Source organism: Schistocerca serialis, chromosome 2 (genome assembly GCF_023864345.2).
Source record: "Schistocerca serialis cubense isolate TAMUIC-IGC-003099 chromosome 2, iqSchSeri2.2, whole genome shotgun sequence".
NCBI lineage: Eukaryota > Metazoa > Arthropoda > Insecta > Orthoptera > Acrididae > Schistocerca > Schistocerca serialis.
In genome coordinates this window covers 411,848,147-411,869,275 of record NC_064639.1, presented here as the reverse complement: position 1 = coordinate 411,869,275, position 21,129 = coordinate 411,848,147, and the positions used below count along the sequence as shown (strand labels likewise).

The window sequence follows — 21,129 nt, the reverse complement described above, 5'->3', positions numbered from 1 at the left end:
TATTTCTGAACTCAATTGCTTACCCTGAGCCTGCTGAAGTCGTGGAAGCACTCCTTGGGTTGCTTTTATTTTCCTAGCTTGCTTTATCATATATGTAGAAACACTGAATTCCTTTGCAGTGTAGTCAACAGAACAGCTGGAGGGTGCAAGGGTAAGAATAGAGCAATATCTTGTCACTACCCTGAGGTCAATATCTCACTCACCATTAGGGATGATGACTCAGATTTTCAAGTGGACAAAGACATGCATGGAGCATAGCTGGATGTTTAAGGGCCTAGAGTCAAGTTTCCCAAGCAGTCTGGAGTTAGAGCAATAGACATAGCATCATTAATGGTTCAGAAACACCATTAAGTGTCCTTAGTGTTTGTTGCAATGAAGAGCAAACTATGTTACACATTACAAGTTACCTAAGTTACATGGAGCTAACTGTGTGTACATCAAAGAACATTGCACATTGGGACAGCCCAATGAGGCACTGCAGTTGTTAAGACACTGACTTTGGGAGGATAGAGTTAGCTGTGTCTGGCCATCCTGATATAGGTATTCCTAAATCATTTCAGGGAAATGCCTGGATGGTTTCTTATCAACATCACATCTGAAAAGCTGTCCTATCCTCATATAAGCCTACTTGTATGTTGCAAGTGCATATATTTATTTTCCTTATATTTCAGTGAAAAATCCTGTATCATTGTAAGATGATCCTTGAATGAAAAAACAAATAATAAGATAACAGAAGACATCGACAAAACCAGAAAGTGTGACACACGTAAACTTTCAGAAACAAAAATTCTTTCATTTGGGAAATGAAACTGAATTATTCAGGAATTAATTTCACTTTCATATATTCACTCATTTATTGTGATACAAAGGAGAAGTTTCACAGATGGGATAGTCAACCAGCACACTGAGACAAAGCTGATACAGCAGAAGATAATATAAGAGAAATCAAAGATGAAAAGCTGACAAATAAGACTTCAAAATATGAGGACCGTGATATAGCACTGCAGGTGAGTGAGAAGCCAGATGCAATGATTAGACAGTCAAATAAGAATACCTGATGGAACAAACTGAGTGTCAACAGAGGAAGAAAAAAATAATGAAAACAATGAAATATTTTCTGAGTAATATGATATAACATATCCTGTAACTCATTACAGAGTAATAATGACATTATTATGTATTTAGTCTGTTAGTCCAATTTCCTTTGTTTCTCTGACAGTACTTCACAATGGTAAAACTGCCTGTAACATGGAATCACTAAAATATACAATATAAAACACTGAGCAATACAGCAAACCTCAGTCGGAAAAGTACTGTAATATGACTGCTGATGCTGCAGGAACAGTTCAGCATAGTATCATTGTGTCATTCTTCCATGGCGTTTAGTGAAGCAATACACTACTATTCATGCGATACGAGGCAAAACTTGGCACAATGGCTGGTGGGAACAACTGTAAATGGGAAATGTCTTTATGTTCTTTCCCATCAGCCACTGAAATGAGCAACAACTTGGACTGTGTGGATAATAGGTGTATATCAGCCAACTCTTCATCAGAAAATCTATCCATACTTCCCTGTATCACTGTTAACATATAACTAACACTACCAGAAAAACAAACCTGAGTGAGGACTGAGTAGTACCAAATGCAAGGTTGAGGGTTGTAACATCATAGATTAAGGGTCGACCTGCGGCAGCAATCGCACAACTTGCCTACGGGCCGCTAGACACCGCCACAAGTGCTAAGAGTGCATTGCGATCGCAGGCGAGCGTATTGCGTACGGGCCGCGAGGTGCTGCCACGAGCGCAACCGTATATAAGTGCCAACGGAGTTCGGCCAGCTCTCATTTTGTTGGCATATCATTTTTGCCTATTCTCTTAATTGCTTAGCTCTTATTCGTTTATGGCTCATGTTATTGTGCTCTCTTTCAGCCAGTCTGATAGTTTTGATTTACTCCCAATAGAGAAGTGCTCATTTTGGCATTTCACTTTTTCATATTTCTCATTTTGCTAATAATACGCTCCTTAGCTTTTTACAGTTGATTTGATTAACATAGTCTCATTTACTGTTTGTTCATTTCAGCCTGTTCATATGTTGATGTTCTTTAAATACTGTAATAATTATCGGAAGCATTTCTTCCCTTAAATTTGCGTAAAGTATTCTCGGTGTAGGATTTGTTCTGTGACACAGGTGTAAGGTTTTGAATATAAATTATATACGAAACTGTGCTTTAAAAGATATTTATTTTTCAGTTTGGACTACATCAGACAACAATTTTGTGATATGATTGAGAAATTTGAGGGGTGAACCCATGGAAATAGTCTTAAGTGATCCCCTTTAAAAATAAAAATTTGTGTGACACTGAAAGACGTGACACTGTTGGTGCCAAAAATTTAGATATATAGAAAACAAATATGTCACACTGGAGGCACCGGAGGGATTTCGCTTAAGCCTGTTTCTAAAGTAAGTTCACAATTTATTCATCAAAATAGGAGTTATATGTATATCTCTCTTTTTCTGGTAAAAACTGGCATTTTGCTAATGTATGTCTGTTTTCTTTTTCATGTAAACGAGTGTATGAGCAATTGTAATTATAAATGGATTCTTCAAAATCGACGGTTCAGCTGGTTAAATGAGGTATTTGGTGAGCAACATACTTTATTTTGTCCTAGTGGTTTATCTACCTGTAGAACACCCCAGTGTAGTGAATAGTTTCCAACCGATACTTAGTAAACAATTTTCCTTTCCTACGGTATGTAGCGTAGTGGATAGTGCTGTAGATAAGTGGAACATGGCCAAGTGTAATCAAAACAGGCCACCGCGTAAGCATGAAGGACATGCGTCCCTGAATATTTATCCGTATTTCGTGTGACGACTAGCCTAAGATTTGAAATTGACATGTGTAATCATGGATTTAAAGGAAGTAGGCGAAGCACAATTGGAGACTAGTGAGACTGAGAAATTAGAAGTTGCTGAAAATCTTCCCAGTATACAAAAGCAATTACGAATCATGACGAGTACCATCTCCGCTATAGTTTTTCAAGTAGGTGAGATGAATAAAAAACAGGAAGCCGTGTCGATACGAGTAGATGACATACATAAAAGTCAGGAAGCCGTGTCAATACGAATAGATGACATTCATAAAAAAATCAGGAAGCCATGTCGATACGAGTAGATGACATTCATAAAAATCAGGAAGCCGTGTCGATATGAGTAGATGACATACATGAAAGTCAGGAATCAGTGTCGGCACAAGTAGGCAAAATGTCTCGTAAGATAGGGCAAATTTCTCAAAATCAAACACAAATGGCTCAAGAAATAATAAATCTCAGACGCGAACATGAGGACGCGGTCAGAGACTTAAATTCGGATGTAAAACAGTTAAAAGGAAATCAAGGCGCTCTCAAGATCATAGTAAATCAATTGTCTACGACACTTGACGAATTGTCATTAAAGCATACGGAAATATCTATAGAAATAGTTTCTCGGGTAAAGGAAGCCTTAAATTCCATTTCAGAAGAACAAGAAAGACAATCGATAGATCCAACTGCTCAGATTTCTGAAGTAAAAATGCAAATTACTCAGGAATTAACTCAATGGCGAAGGGGAGTAAATGAGCAATTAAACAAATTTGGTAATGAGCTTACCGATATTAAAGAGGTAGTCAAGAGTGATGTTTCCATGCCGACACGTGGAGAGAACGTAGTAGATGCTAGTACACAAAAGCGGGGGCAAGACACCGAAGTAAATTCTGAGGTAGCTCAGGATCAGGAATCGTATTCATTACCAGGGGCTACGACACCTTATGTAAATGGCATTATGGAGGAAAACATTATCAAACACAGGAGGGGTCAGTCATTCTCGCCTGACATGAGTGGGGTGCATCCAGTAGTATTTATTCGTTCTTTTCGTGGCGTGTTACCCACAAAATGGATGGAATGACAAAAGATGCATTACGTAAGTGGATTCATGTTAAATGATGCGGCCTTGTGAGCCACTGAAGTCATTGAAAAGTGTTCCACATATGACGAGTTTGAAAAAAGGTTTCTCGCGAAATATTGGTCTTTAGGGGTACAGCATCGACTTGGTGAGGTTGTATTGAACACCGAGCAGTTTAGTTATAGCAAAGGAACGCTCCGAAAGTATTTTGAGAAGTATCTGAATAAAACGAAATACTGGGATGAGCTAATTTCACATAAAGATTTGTTGTGCATTATTAAGAGTAAGATGCCTATTGATATACGCGAAAAATTAATTCATGCCCCAGACGCAAACATTGATGAGTTTATGCCCATCCTAGATGCAATTGATTTGATGCACAAGGATGTATGGGCAAGATCTCTAAATCACAGTCAGTCGTGGAGGAATTGAAATATTCAGCATTGCGAGCCGACTGGCAGAGAACCGAGCTCGGCCTACCAAACCCAAGACAATAACAATGCGTACGGCTACGGTAGAATGGGCCGGTGGGAACGAGGTACTGCGAATAGGAGGCAGGAACGTAGGTTCACTCCAGGATATTACAATAATGACGAAATGACACAAAACAGAAATCAAGGGAGACAGAATACCCAGACACAAAACCCGATAAATTAAAACTGGCAACAGCATCCACCACCAATAGTAATCAATGAAGTAAATGATACCGAAATGCAGCCGATTTCTCAGCCAGCGGAAAACAAATTACCGCCGCATTAAGTCCCGAAGTGCAGGCGGGTGGGCGAGATAGGGACAATTCTGATTTAAGATTAAAAATGTTAAGGTACAATGATGGCACTGACATGAGAAATGAACGGTATAACGAGTACACTAAATACAACACCAATCATCCGGCAGTTATAAAACCTACCATTAAAGTATTAATCGAAGGTATTTCAGTGAACACAATATTTGATACTGGGTCTGATATTAATGCGATTTCTATGGACTTATTTAGACAGATCACTAAAGGAAAACAGGTGCCAATATTGCTGGTTAGCAATTGTAAGGTTTTGGGAGGGATTGGAGGGAGAAGTACAAGCCCAATTAGAGATAGAATTTGGAAATGTAGCGACTGAATGCACGTTCCTCATAATTGATACGCTGATAGTGGACTATATTTTAGGGTATTATTTTTTGCAAGAAAAGGACGCAAAGATCGACTTTTCTAACGGGATATGTGAGTTGAAGGTCAAACAGAAAATCATCTCTCTAAAATTACTGAGGATAACCGACACACATGGGAGGTTTTGCCCAGGTATACAAATAAATTTCATTTCAAGAAATAAAACTACAGGCTCAGGGAATCAGGTTCAAGAAATAAAATCTGACCGACATGAACAAATGTTAAAAATTGTCTCTGAATCTGCTCAGCTGTCCTCAGAGCAGCGTTCTGAATTGTTTAAGGTTCTCGTGAAATACGAACAAGTATTCGAAGAAAAACCTGGTGCGATTAGGGGATATGAATATAGGATGAATGTCATGCCACATAAAGCCTTCTGTCATAGTTCGTACCAAGTACCATGGACAAAAAGAAATGCAGTTAGTAATGAAATTCAAAAGATGCTTGCATGGAACATCATAGAATCATCTGACAGTCCCTATTCGAGCCCCTTACTTGCTGTAGACAAACCAAATGGACAAGTACGACTAGTTCTCGACACAAGAGAAATCAATAAAATTATAATACCGGTGAGAACAATGCCTGAGAGTATAGGCGAATTGATTAAAAAAAAAAAAGAATGACTTTACAGATAACCATCTTGGACTGATCATCACATGTTGCTACTAATAAATTTGCTTTTTCACTGTTTTATTCAAAATTTTCGGCTAAACACGTTAACTGTCTAAAGATGTATCCTACACTCGTAAGAAAAAAAAATGTTTTTTGATGTACAACACCTAAAAATTGATTATATTATGTGATATGTGAAAGTACAGGAAGTTATAATGAAATAATGTAGCATCGAGGTAGCAAATTTTCTATATAAAATTTAAGTGTGTCAAGTAGAATTTTGTAAAGATGCTTCCTGTAAAATGTTGATACCACAAATATTTCTAATGCAAAGGAATGAGGATAATGTAGTGTAAGGAACAACATAAAATGTTTTTTTCTCTTTAAAATAAGTACTAAAGAAATATAAGACCAACTGTAAAATTCTTCCTAATATAACAGGACAATTAGGTCACAAATAGTGGAAACATAGCATGAGACAAAATCTTATAAGAGTTATGGTTCTCCATATGCACATCAATACAAGAAAAGACTCGGATGAGTCAAGTGCTTTCAACTTGTAATTCACGAAAGATAAGTTACTTGCACTCATTCAGGAATACTCCTCTCTCCTTTTTTTCTTTAATAGATACGAATATTTTAGATATGAGATGGGGGGGAGGAAAAAAAGAAAAAAAAACAACAAAAAAAAAAAAAAAAACGGAGTCGGGTGAATATAAACTTGACTACAAGAACAATGTTGACTATAGCTAATAGTTTTGTGAAGATAAGCAAAACAACACGATAACAGTCGCATGAAATTCGTAGCGCCTATAATTGGTAGTACTTACATTCTGAGTAGTGATAAGTCCAAAAAGGCCAAAGAAACAAGGAAATGTGTATAATGTACATAAAATGCAAAAATTGTTTTTGTTTTTATGTCCAAACAAAAGAAAATACCTTAGTCATAGGACAGGTAAACGATGTACCCTACCAACAATGAGTGATACACCATTGTGTGACCTGAGGACCTTAACAAAAAGGGCAATATTCAAAATTTCTAGGTGCTATTGGACTACTTCTCTAACCACACTCAAACTATGTCAACAGCCAGTAAATGGGAAAGGATAAGGATGTACAAATGTTACCTCATATATTTGAAATGTATGTCTATTGAACATCATTACTCGAAGGACTCGGATAATTTGGGGTCTTTTGAGCCAACCTGACATATATTCTTTAAAAAAAATAACTTCTCGGTGCAAAAGGTTGGATAGATACATGAGTGTGTGCTATATATTTCTACACACATTTTAAAGTCGTACCTTCGAAGTTAACGAAGTACACTACAGAAAAATTTCATCTACATAAACGATTTCCAGACATTTCCATGTACAGTAGATGTCACAATGTATATACAATGAATTTTCAAACAGTGTAAATGCATCTTAATCATTACAGCTTTTGTTGTTAAATAAAACCTGTAAAATAATTAAATATTTGCACCAAAGCATCAACTGAAATATTGTACAATACCTTCTATTCAACAGATGTAGAATATATTATAAAATGTTTTGTATTACTGTCGTCATAGTTTTGAAATGACTAAAATGTTTTGTATTTATATCATTATATTTAATAATCAATGATTATTTTGTGAACCACTGAATGTAAAGGTGGTAGAAAAAAGGATAGTAATATGAAAATTTAAAGTTAAAATTTTGCGATCGGAGTAAACTGACAAAAAGTGTCAGGCATCTAATAAATTAACTGCCTTCCACACTGGGGGCCATGTAACATCATAGATTAAGGGTCGACCTGCGACAGCAATCGCACAACTTGCCTATGGGCCGCTAGACGCCACCACGAGTGCTAAGAGTGCATTGCGATCGCAGGCGCGCGTGTTGCATACGGGCAGCGAGGTACAGCCACGAGCGCAACCTTATATAAGTGCCGATGGAGTTCGGCCAGCTCTCATTTTGTTGGCATCTCGTTTTTGCCTATTCTATTATTTGCTTAATTGCTTAGCTCTTATTCGTTTATGGCTCATGTTATTGTGCTCTCTTTCAGCCAGTCTGATAGTTTTGATTTACTCCCAATTGAGAAGTACTCATTTTGGCATTTCACTTTTTCATATTTCTCATTTTGCTAATAATATGCTCCTTAGCTTTTTACAGTTGATTTGATTAACATAGTCTCATTTACTGTTTGTTCATTTCAGCCTGTTCATATTTTGATGTTCTTTAAATACTGTAATAATTATCAGAAGCATTTCTTCCCTTAAACTTGTGTAAAGTATTCTCTGTATAGGATTTGTTCTGTGCAACAGGTGTAAGGTTTTGAATATAAATTATATACGAAACTGTGCTTTAAAAGATATTTATTTTTCAGTTTGGACTACATCAGACAACAATTTTGTGATATGATTGAGAAAGATGAGGGGTGAACCCATGGAAACAGTCTTAAGTGACCCCCTTTAAAAATAAAAATTTGTGTGACACTGAAAGACGTGGCACTGTAGGGACCGAAAATTTATATAAATATAAAATTATACGTCACAGGGTGAAGAGTAAAATGGACATTATTGTTGTCACTAGCAAGTACCCTGAGTTAAGAAACAAGTTCGTTTCCAAATAAGGCACAAAGTGTGTGCCACTGACATTTGCACTGTTGTGCAGATATTTTCAGTGCAATACAGATACAAAGTTATGGGATAAGAAATAACACAAAATGTAATTATTCTGTAAACGAGCCAATGAAGGCCGTGGGATGTTTTACCAAAGTACTCAGAAGATATCCCTTAACAACCTCCAAAATTTTGTCAGTGGAGGTCTGGTTTACCCTGTAGACGAGCACTGTTAATAAGTTTGTGATAATAATTCATCATGGTTCGAAACAAATACTAATGCATGCAATCATGGCACTGCACAATAAATAATATTCACCACTTATCTTTAAAACTGAGTTTTGTGCAAGAAACAGGGAATTATATTGTTACGAAAATTTACTGTCCATCACCAACTGATGGAATTGACAGAATATTCTCTAGAATAAAAATCTGTTACATAAATATCTAGCAAACTAATTTCCTATCATTTCCACATGTCATGTAAATGGTCTTTGGAAAATTCAGCCAAGTGCAGCATCAGTAATTTAACATTTACCTGAACACCAATGTTTTTATATGAGTCTATTGATTTTATATGATTCTACTGAATAAGACAAAATTATTGTTATATGTGGATTTCAAAATTAAATAATGGAAACAATCACAGGACCAACTGGGATGTTTTACATGGACCTAAGGTAGCTACATATAGGCCATGGGTCCTTCTGACGGACATAAGTAATGACTTGCAAGGAACAGCAGTACTCACACCATCTGTGCAACCTTCAGTGCTCTCTCTGCACTGCAAGTCCCAACCTGAAGTACCACACTCTGTCTTTCCTTTCCACATGTTCGGAATATAACAGTGCCATCAGTACTGTCAACATAATCAACAGTTCCCAGGACATCTGAAAAAGGAAGTTCTTCAGCAGTCATAACATACAAACAACAACATATACTGCATTCTACTAAACATAAAGTCAAGTACTGCCTTCTGCTTGTTTCAGATACGCTACTCCAGCCAGTAGAAATTACAATTGCACCTGCAATTTAATTGAAAGTATGATAAATAATGTTATCTTCATTTAATTAAACATCTCAGAGCAAGCTGTTGTAACATTTTTTGAAACCTTTGTCTCTGTTTGTAACTTCAGTCCCACATTGGTTTTTGTGAAATTTGCTAATTGCTTCCATGTATGTTAACAGGTGTAAGAACTTGTAGGCTACAAAGTGACAAATAATGATTTAATAACTCTGGGTATTATACAATGTTGTGCAAAGTGCATTCCTTATACCTGTATAACTGAGTGACCTTCCACTAACATTCAACAAGCAGAATTGGTACTTTTTGCAGGCAATACCAATATTATAACAAACTGCATTGTAGGAAAAGACACAAGACAGATTTTTAATGCTGTTTTTCAAAGAACTATTAAATGGTTCTAAAATAGACTCTCCCTAAATTTTGAGAAAACACACTATATTCAGTTCTGCACAACAAATAGAGTCATGCAATCAATTGATGTAGCACATGAACAGCAGTGAGTTAATAGGGTAGAATGCTCCAAATTTTTGGATGTATATACTGATACAAACATGAACTGAGAGAAGCATATTACTGAGCTTCTCAAACAAATAAGTTCTGCTACTTCTGCTCTTGTATAATTGCTAATTTGGAAAAAAATGAAATCAGGCTCCTGGCATATTTTGCACTTCTCTACTGAATCTGGTGTGACTTGCCACTTAGAAAGGAAGTACTGATGGCACAAAAGCAAGCAGTAAGAATAGTAGGCATCGTTCGCCCAGTCATCATGTAGGTACGGTACCTCATCAAGGAGATGGGAATTTTAACTGCGCCATCAGAATACATACATTTATTAATACCATTCTTGAAAATAGCACCCAACTAACAGCACAGGAGTTCAGCTTTTGTAAGAATAAATAAATCAATGAGGTACTCTTTTCATTTGCTGACCGGATAATATATGCATTTAATGAAAAACACTATGCTTCTGCACTTTTCACTGAGCTGATAAAGTCATCTGATCTAGTCAATCACACACTGCTCCTATGTAAACTGGATGCTTGCGGTATATGAGTAGTTTGTAATGAATGATTTCAGTCATATCTATCTGGTAGAAATAACAACATATGATGGAAGAACAAGCTGTTTAGATATAATACCAGTCACATCAGGAGCACCATAGGGCTCGACCTTAGGCCCCACCCCCCACCTCTTCTTCTTTCTCTTTATTAATGGCTTCCCAGAACATCTATCCTTAACAATAACATTGTTACTTGCCAACGGTACAAATCATCTCTCTTGTAACATTTTTCCACAACAGATTAGAGCTGACTTAAACTGGCAGCTATGAAAGGCTCCTGTATGGGTTCTATGAAACCAACCTCTTACTTAATGTGGAAAAAATAACTCATATGATATTCTGTCCATTGAAGATCCCTACAACACACGCAGACTCTTTAGTAGTAGACAAGAAAATTATTGAATAGGTGATACCTGTGCTATGCCTTTAGAGTGCTCAGTCAAAGTTGTGACTTGACTACCATTAAAACTGTGTATTTTACACTAGTTAACTTAGTCATGGCATTCATTTGTGGGGGTCAATACATAAGCAAATACTTGTTATGCAAAAATGAATTATGAAGATCACACCACATGTACCTACCAAGCCAATCTTTAAGCAACTGGGAATATTACCTGTCCCATGTGTATACATCTTAGTGACTGTTGCATTTATAAATAAGAATCTCCATCTGTTCAAAACAAATAGTGACGTGCATGGTGATGGTAACATTCATCTGACAAATTAGAGACTGAGTAAACATCGTGCCAGTGTGCGGCACACAGGCAAAACGCAGTTATATATTATCTTGCTTGGTAAAAGATAATAAAAACTCTTGCAGGGACAATGTTATCAACATAACACACCAGCACTGCATTTTGATGTTAACAATGTAGTCAAAATTACTACTGTATTCTAAATTAACTAGGTTACCACTGTCCTACATCACATGTACGAACAATGTACTAAAATGATTCTTGGACAAGCAAACAAACAAATATAGGCACTATTTTTATCCTGATGCTGAGTCTATGAACACTAACTTATGTCACACATAACTTTAATTTTGTACAGCATGTATTAACTACAAATGTGAAGGTGGTTAAATAATAATATTTCCCATCTTGACTTTGCATTTTAAATAGAGATCGCTGCTTGGAAACTATTGTAATGCAAATGGACACATATTCTGTCCTTTAAAATGCATGTCTATTTAGAAGTCTGTGCAACAAGAGAGTTTATGCTCCTTCTGCTATGTATTGCTATAGCTTGTATCTCATATCATGAACATGATTTCGTGACTAAATAAATAATGAAACTTGTCATAAATGGTCTGTCGAAATCCAAGAAGAACAGTGATGTCCGCACCTATAAAACTAGGGGAAATAATGACTGTTATTACCCATATTAAAGCTGTCATTAGCTCATAAAGAAGTTGAACACAAAGTAATAAAAATTTGTGATCATATTCCATGAAGGAATTTCTATTTAAAAACAGGTAACCTGGGAGTAAAAGAGAGAGACAAACAAGAGAGAGAGAGAGAGAGAGAGAGAAAAGAAAACCTTGTTTTTATGTCTAGTTGCATGAATAGGACTAAAAAATAATGTGTTAATTAATGTTAGGCCATACCAGTATTCAGTAAACTGACTCATTCACACCATTCACATCATACAAAAGATCACTGGAATATGTGATTAACTATTTGAGAGAAGTCGTACACAAGTCAAGAACCACATACAAATTCATAATAATCAGCCTCAAATTGCCATAAGAGACAACATTTTTTTTTTTTTTTTTTTTTTTTTTTTTTTTTTTTTTTTTTTTTTTTTTTCTTCAATCAGCACGAGCAAATTCCAGGATGATTACTTCAACAAGAACAAAGCTAAATTGTTCCCCACACATAGTCTAAAGTGAGCTTGGGTCCTACACTTGGTGATCTGCCTGACCCAAGTAACTGACGCATCACTACAGGAAAAGAAAAGGTCTTCAGTCTTGTGGTAGTTGGATACATACTGAGAGTTCTTACAATAAAAGAGAAGAAAAACTGCTTATTTGGGACAATTCGATGAGATCTGAAGTACTAGTTAGTGCAGCTGGTATAATAAGAAAAATTTAAGCCAAAAGGAGTTGAAGCCAGAATAAGATGCCATAGTTATTGCTTTCCTAGTAATGGACAGGGCTGTGAATAGACAAACGCCTCTTGCACATGGCAATGAACAGGGATAAGATGAATAATGTAGTTATAAACATTTGACAATATATGTGCATCCAAAGAACAATTCTCATTTATAGGAATGAAAGAAGTAAAAACTGATAATATGTATTACAGCACTTACTGGAGATCACATCCCAAACTTTTTAATCTGTTTCCTGACAATCATCAACTCAGCCAATATATTTTTCATGGATTAATCTACAATATGAAGGAAAATCAACTTGAATCGGTCTGAATACAGAGTACATATATTTCTTCAATACATGTGCTATTAATTTTATGTTCACTAAACAGAAGAAAAAGATGTGAGAAATCAGCTACAGTACCAAACATTGTACAGAGAAGTAATCACACGTAAGGAACAAAATATTACAAGATTAGTAAAACAACAGTATGTAACTTCTCTTTTGTGGAGCAATCAACATTTAAAATCATTTTGCAGTTATCTTGATCATGAGTTTTCTATCATATATTTAGTCATTCAATAACCAGAAAAAATAAATTTTTATGCCCTGCATATTTAGAGGCTTCAAGTTCTTTACATTTCTTGCAAACATCTTACAGATAGACCTCACCACTTGCCGATGGCTTTATAATTCCGTCAGACACAGCAACATGGATGAACAATCAGCTGAATGGAATGAATAATGTCTTGGAAAGAGGTTATAAGATGACTATAAACAAAAGTAAATTAATGGTACCAGTGACAGGGTTGATATTAATGGAATCTGATGAGGAAATAAGGCATTAAAAGCAGTAGGTGAATATTGCAATTTGGAGAGTACAGTAACTGATGATGGCAGAAGTAGGCCTAAAGAAGATAGAAAAAGCATGATAAAAAGAGTTTCTGAAAACGAGAAATACCACGATGTTTACATGGATTATAAATTTTAGTCTTGGTAAGTCGTTTCTGAAAGCATTTGTCTCCAGTTTAGACTTACGCGGAAGTGTACAGAAAAGGCGAGAACAGCAGCTTTAGAGATGCGTTGGCATGGAAGAATGCAGAGGATTAGGTGGTTGGATCAGATAACTACTGAAGGAGAGAAAAGAAGTTTATGGCACAAATTGGCTAAATTAACATGTCAATAAACAGGACACATCCTGTGGCACGAAGGAATAGTTACTTCTCTAATGGTGGAAATGTGGTGGGTGGGAGAACGCGAGGATACATATTTTTGGAGGAGATCATGGCTCGACTTTTGTACGCGCAGGTTCACATAGTTGTAGGCTGCAATAGTTATGCAGTATGAGAAGACCCTTGTGCAAGACTGACTAGAGTGGAGAACTGCATAAAACCGATCTTCGGAATGAAGACTGTAACGTAAAGCACGCGAACGTTTTACCCTATGTCCAAGGAGAAAACAAATTTCCGAGCACACAAACAATGCTGGTAACCAGTTGATAATTTCCAAGTTACTATCGTTTTACTGGGTTCAGCTGCTTCTCACTTATTGCTTAGCTGACAGAAGGCTTGCTTGATTGAAATTACCATTCTCTCTTCGAAGAGCTCGCAAAAGTTTCCAATCTATCAGTTCTTCACAATATACAATATCAGCACCGTAGTCAAGGGCCAGTAATCTCATGGGTAAAGTTCCCATTCTAACCATTGGTGCCAATATTAATTTACCAGTATAGTTCAGGTTTCGAGTTTTGCTCATTTCTGCCATGTCTCGGATTATTTGCATGCTCTTAGTCATTTCGCATTAGAAATGTTATCATTATTCCCTAGGCACTTGGCAATACTGCCCCTGATAAATAAAAGTCACCACACTTTACGGCACACGAATCCGATCTTCCACAGCTGATGCACACCGCTCATGCATACAGCCACGCACGTGTTTACAACAACAAACAGCTCATTCACTGAAACAAAGCACTTACTACCACAAAGATGCACCTCGCACAATGTTGACAGTTACAGTACATGTGGTAGCTCCATATGAGTTGCGTTGGAGACTTAAAGTAGTTTGTGGACAAAGCGTTGTGTTGTGTGCTGCTTTCCTGCAGTTGTAATTCATTTCTGCCGTGGCAAAGCGTTATGTTGTGTGCTGCTGTACTGCAGTTGTAGTTCATTTCTGCCGCCTGTGAGTGATCTTCCATTGAATCGTATAATAGTAGAAAGAGATGAAAATCAGCCGACACAAGAAAGTTCATAAATACCTAAATTTCTTCTGTAATAATTATGGCTTCAGACAGCCCTACCAAATTTTAATCGACGGCACTATATGTTTCACAGCCCTGAAGGTGCGTAATACTGTGTCAATTGCCTTGCAGTTTTAGAAACGTTTGGAAATTATTAGCAGGTGTAAGATATGCAAAAATATCATCTGCAGTTACAAACTTTATTATTATTATTACTATTATTGTTATTTGGTTCATTCTGACTCATTATATAGTTAATGGTATGCTGAGTATACGACAAGTAGAAACTGAGAAGAGAGAGAGAACGAAGACAAATTTCAGTTTCGAAATTACAAGTAACAAACAGCACTACTGCTTTGGTAGAAATTATACGTAATTACATATTCAATTCACAAAGGCTGTAGGCTGTAATAGCAACAACTTTTTACTTGAGAAAACATTGTTCCATCAGAAATAACTTAAGGTTATGTGTGAAGATATTATATAAGTCCCGTTTTAATTCACTAGTAGGTTGTTGAATATTTTAATTGTTATCTCTGAAATACTTTCCTGATATAATACTATTTTAGACTGGGACACTGGTATTTAATTCATTGAGGCTATAGACTTGTTTATTTTGAGTAAGGTCCTAGTTCTGTCTGAAAGATGTTCGGGATACATTCATGTCTGTAAATGCTTGCCAGGCTTGTCGTTTTCAACTGAATGAAGTGTGGTGTATATGTTTCCAGTTGGCTTTAGTTGCAGATAGCTTTGACTGCTTTTTTCTGCATTGTAAAGATTATTTTTGCTAGGAGCTGAATCATCCTAGAAGATTAGTCTATAGCAAAAAAGTGAATGGAAGTACGCATAATGTTTGGATCACTGTTTATGTGCTTGCACTGTGGCTTGGCACATGAAAAGAGAAACAAGCTTTTGAAAACTGTTTTTCAAAGGCTTTGACGTTACAGCCGTGTTGTTATATTGTTTTGTAGCCATATTCCTAGAATTTTATTTCTGTAACATTTCAGTAGTAATTTGTCAACATGTGGTATTGTATCCTACTCTTGTAGAAGTTGAGGAGGGATTACAGAAACCTCCGATACCACCCGTATGCTTTGACCCATGATGTCATGAATGTGGCGGAAATGGCCATTCTCAGTGTCTCCAGTATGGCGCCTATGGCGTAATTACATATGCAAGGCAACAAACATGAAAATACATGTGAATAAGACAATAACATCTCCCTCCAAAAATACATTCAAACTAACAGGACAACCGCGGATATTGGGGGTTTTAGGGTGGGGACAAGCTAAATATAACAGTAAAAAACGCACCACAACCCAAAACACACAAAATGATGAACCAAAAAAATAACAAAATTACAACATTCCGCTACACCAACAAAATGCACTGGAATCGGACACTTCCCTTGACCTATGTGGCCCTTAGTGATCAGGTCAAACGTGAGCTGGATCGTCTCACTGCTTCAGGGGTCTTGCTTCCTGTCACTTCCAGTGAGTGGTCCTCTTCTGTCGTTGTCGTTGCTAAGCCAAATGGTGATATTCGTCTCTGTGGCGATTTCAAAGCCACTGTAAATGCTCAATGCCTTATCGACACTTACCCTATGCCTCTAGCTGAAGAATTGTTCACTAAACTTGCTGGAGGCCAGTATTTTTCTAAACTTAACCTGTCAGAATCTCATCAACTTCCTCTTGACACTGCTTCCCGGCAGTTTCTGGTCCTCAACACGCCTTTCGGCCTCTATCAATACCAACGATTGCCATTCGGGGTTGCCAGCGCCCCTGCTTTCTTTCAGTGATTCTTGGAACAATTATTGATCACTGTCCTTGGGTGTATAAATTACCAGGACGACATTGTTGTTACTGGCTCCACCACTGACGAACATCTTCAAAATCTCCGCACACTTTTTCATGTCTTACAGACTGCCAGTGTAATCTTCAGAAATCAAAATTTTTTCAGGCATGTATCACGTACTTAAGGTTTCAACTCTCTCGGGATGGTATTCGTCCGCTTCAGCAAACTGTCGCTGCGATCGATGCCCTTCCTCGCCCTACATCTGTTAAGCAACTGCAGGCCTTCATGGGGAAAATAGCATACTATCGCAAGTTTTTACTGTCTGCTGCTTCGGTGGCTCAGCCGTTGCATTGCCTGTTGCATAAAAACGTGCCTTTTCACTGGTCCGCGTCATGTGATGCGGCTTTCCAGAAATTGAAGACTATGCTGAAACAGGCCCCGTGCCTGGCTACTTATTGACATGGCCAACATCTTGTTCTTGCCATGGATGCCTCTCAATACGGGGTGGGTGCAGTCCTTGCGCACTGTTTTTGTGACGGTTCTGAACAACCCATTGCTTATGCCAGCCCAACAAAAGTATTCTCAAATTGAAAAAGAAGCTTTGACCATTATTTATGCTCTTCATAAGTTTGGTGTTTTTCTCTATGGATCCAAATTTCATCTTGTTACGGATCACGAACCTTGTTTCCTTGTTTCATCCATCAACGTCACTTCCCGACAAGGCTGCACACCGCCTCCAGCGTTGGGCTCTTTACTTGTCTCGTTTCAATTATGAGATTCATTTCCAGCCGACGGCTCAACATGCGAATGCTGATGCACTGTCTCGCCTTCCCATGGGTCCTGATCTGGCATTCGATAGGGACGAACTTTTGTGTTTCTACCTGGATGTTGCTGAGCAGCGGGTTGTGGACGGGTTCCCCATCACCGAGGATCGGCTGGTGGCTGCTACGGGTTCTGACCCTACCCTATCCCGGGTTTTACGCTGTATTCAGAAGGGTTGGCCAGATCATCCGTCCACTAAGACTTCTGATCCGCTGCGGAACTGCTATGCTTTGCGTTACCGCCTCACGGCTAGGGATGGTGTTATCCTCCTTTCCACCGAAAATGCTTCGCCGCGTGGTGTGGTACCTGCGTCTTTGCGTGCTTCGGTCTTGCGCCTCCTTCACCAAGGGCACTGGGGTGTCTCTCGCACCAAATCTCTGGTGCGCTGTCATGTGTACTGGCCCGGCATCGACTCTGAAATCGCACACATGGTCGCTGCCTGCAGCCCTTGTGCATCACAGGCCGCCGCCCCGAAGTGATCTTTGTCACCATGGCCTTTGCCTGAGAAGCCCTGGGAGCGTAATCATGCTGACTTTGTGGGACTTTTTTTTTGTACCTATTGGCTTCTCGTTATTGATGCCTACTCTAACTTTCCTTTCATTGTCCGTTGCACGTCGCCTACCACGGCGCCAACCACCAATGCTCTAGCTCGCATTTTCTCTTTGGAAGGCCTTCCCCCTACTCTTGTTACTTATAATGGTCCGCAATTTGCCTCTTCCGATTTTGCATGTCATGGCCCCTCCGTTCCATCCACAGTCAAATGGTGAGGCTGAACGACTGGTCCGCGCATTTAAGGCTCAGATGAGGAACTCCTGACATCTTCTGCTGCTGCTGATGTGCTTCTCCAATTTCTGGCTTCTTACTGTTTCACCCCATTAGGTGACCACAGCCCGGCTGAGCTCTTACATGGCAGACAGCCCCGCACGCTACTTCATCTTCTGCGGCCTTCCATCTCACAGCCGCGGGTGCCTTTGCTTGGCCGGTTCAGCGCCGACAACCTTGTATGGGTACGGGGATATGGGAGGCGGCCAAAATGGAGTCCTGGCCGCATCTTAAGACACTGTGGCCAACGCCTGTATGAAATCCAGACGGACACGGGTGTTGAAGTGCATCATTCGGACCAGCTTCGGCCTCATGTACTAGCAACGCCTGTTCCGGATGCTGCTACACCACCTTCGGCTCTACCTGATGCTCGGGATACTGGAATCTCTCATTACTCACAGCGTAGTCCTCTCACCATCATATCAGTGCCAGCACAAGAACTGACACCACCAGGAGACGTGCCCATGCAGGAACCAGATGACCATCATCTGTCAGAGCAACTCTACTCGCCTCTTTCTCCTACGGACGCGGACACATCGCCCATGTCTCCTGTTATAATAACCAGACTTGCCGCAACAGGCAGATTGGTGCACGGAGCCCCAGCAGATTCAACCCCCACGTCTCCTGTCATCTCGACCCGTTATCATCGGGGACACTTCCATCCGTACGGGAAGCCTCCTCCTTGAGACTTTATGGTCAGTCAAACAACACCTATGGACCAGAATGAGATTTACACTCTGCAGTGGAGTGTGTGCTGATATGAAACTTCCTGGCAGATTAAAGCTGTGTGCCAGACCGAGACTCGAACTCGGGACCTTTGCCTTTCGCAGGCAAGTGCTCTACGAACTGAGCTACCCAAGCACGACTCACGTCCCATCCTCACAGCTTTACTTCTGCCAGTACCTCATCTCCTACCTTCCAAACTTTACAGAAGCTCTCCTGCGAACCCTGCAGAACTAGCACTCCTGAAAGAGTTCGAGTCTCGGTCCAGCACACAGTTTTAATCTGCCAGGAAGTTTCAACACCTATGGACGTTAGCAATCTACAGGCCACCTCCATCAAGACCTGTGCAAAAAAATTCAAAGGGGGGAAAAGTGTTGTGACTTGCCGATCTTTTAAAGTGCCACCACGCAGTTACGCGTGTCCTCTACATGTGCGCTGTCTGCCAGCCATGCAGCAGCAGCGCCACCTAAGCGGCCAGCCAGCCAGCCGCCGCTAGACTTGGACTCAGTTTTGATTTGACTGTTAAAGTGTACACATGTCTTACTCTGTTTACTTGATCTGTGACTTTCATGTATTGTGTCTTCCTTGAAATATATTTGTTCAACTTGAAGTTATAACAGTATCATTGTTGATTAGCGATATAGATGACACCTGCCAGCAGATACATGTGGTCACCATCTGTCATGCAGTTAGGTACTCCTCTAGTATCAAATAATAATTGGTATTATTTTCTATTGTGAGCTTTTCCATGATCACACCATCACCAAACTTGAGGTTTGTGTTGCAAGTAGGTGTTACCTATCCTCTCCAACTAGATATTCCTTCAGTAATCCATGGCCCTTACCTAGACATTGACCTAATCTAAGTTATTGGTACTTCTACAGCAAAAGTTTTTTTATGGAGGTATGTATTTGGGAAGGGATTGAGACAGGGTTGTAGCCTATCCCAAATGTTGTTCAATCTGTATATTGAGCAAGCAGTAAAGGAAACAAAAGAAAAATTCGGAGTGGTAATTAAAATCCATGGATAAGAAATAAAAACTTTTAGGTTCGCCGATGACACTGTAATTCGGTCAGAGACCGCTCTTCCAAGCAGTTGAATGGAATGGACAGTGTCTTGAAGAGAGGATATAAGATGAACATCAACAAAAGCAAAACGAGGATAATGGAATGTAGTTGTATTAAGTTGGGTGACGCTGAGGGAATTAGATTAGGGAATGAGACACCTAAAGTAGTAGATGAGTTTTGCTATTTGGGGAGCAAAATAAATGATGATGATTGAAGTAGAGAGGATATAAAATGTAGACTGGTAATGGCAAGGGAAGCGTTTCTGAAGAAGAGAAATTTTTTAACACCGAGTATAGATTTAAGTGTCAGGAAGTCATTTCTGAAAGTCTTTGTATGGAGTGTAGCCTTGTATGGAAGTGAAACATGGATGATAAATAGTTTGGACAAGAAGAGAATAGAAGCTTTCGAAATGTGGTGCTACAGAAGAATGCTGAAGATGAGATGGGTAGATCACGTAACTAATGAGGAGGTATTGAATAGAATTGGGGAAGAAGAGGAGTTTGTGGCACAAATTGACTAGAAGAAGGGATCGGTTGGTAGGACATGTTCTGAGGCATCAAGAGGTCACCAATTTAGTATTGGAGGGTAGCATGGAGGATAAAAAACTTAGAGGGAGACCAAGAGATGAAACACTGAGCATATTCAGAAGGATGTAGGTTGCAGTAGGTACTGGGAGATGAAGAAGCCTGCACAGGATAGAGTAGCTGGGCTAGCTGCATCAAACCAGTCTCTTGACTGAAGACCACGACAACAAGTATTTATTAATAAATGTGCAGTATTGGTTAGTCATGTCATGAGCACTATATAGTTCCATTGCTCCAGTTCATGTGTTTGTATAGTTTTCAAAAAATACTACATTTTTGGCTTTTTGAGTACCATACTGAACTCATATTTAATAGATTTTGTATCGCGATCAATATTAACATTTAGGAAGTCTTTATCATGACTGACTAATTATTATTCAAATGGCACTTTTCTGCAGTTTAAAAACCATGTCCATGTTTTATGCCTTCAATCCTCAGAAAAGAATCCCGTAGCTAAGAACTGAGTGTACATAGGCACAGTATATCACCATAAGACATTGGCTGTTACAAACTGATGCTAACACCCTAAGAGCATAGCATGTTGATGACATTCTTTTTGCCAGTTTCTTTGTGTGT

At 38.8% G+C, this 21,129-nt stretch overlaps 2 protein-coding genes across 2 annotated transcripts in view; one reads left to right on the top strand and one right to left on the bottom strand.

Annotated features, from left to right (window-relative positions):
* The window catches only part of LOC126457250 (tRNA-dihydrouridine(20) synthase [NAD(P)+]-like), an 80,438-nt gene extending 65,984 nt beyond the window's left edge, over positions 1-14,454 (bottom strand). The window contains exons 1-2 of the mRNA XM_050093407.1: positions 14,089-14,454; positions 9,069-9,207 (exon numbers count right to left, since the gene is read on the bottom strand). Of these exons, the coding sequence (XP_049949364.1) occupies positions 9,069-9,207; positions 14,089-14,296 (347 nt within the window). The 5' untranslated portion in view covers positions 14,297-14,454. The remainder of the gene's footprint in view (positions 1-9,068; positions 9,208-14,088) is intronic.
* A 40-nt stretch (positions 14,455-14,494) lies between these two features.
* LOC126457251 (rRNA-processing protein UTP23 homolog) overlaps positions 14,495-21,129 on the top strand; it is a 57,346-nt gene continuing 50,711 nt past the window's right edge. The window contains exon 1 of the mRNA XM_050093408.1: positions 14,495-14,843. Within this exon, the coding sequence (XP_049949365.1) occupies positions 14,724-14,843 (120 nt within the window). The 5' untranslated portion in view covers positions 14,495-14,723. The remainder of the gene's footprint in view (positions 14,844-21,129) is intronic.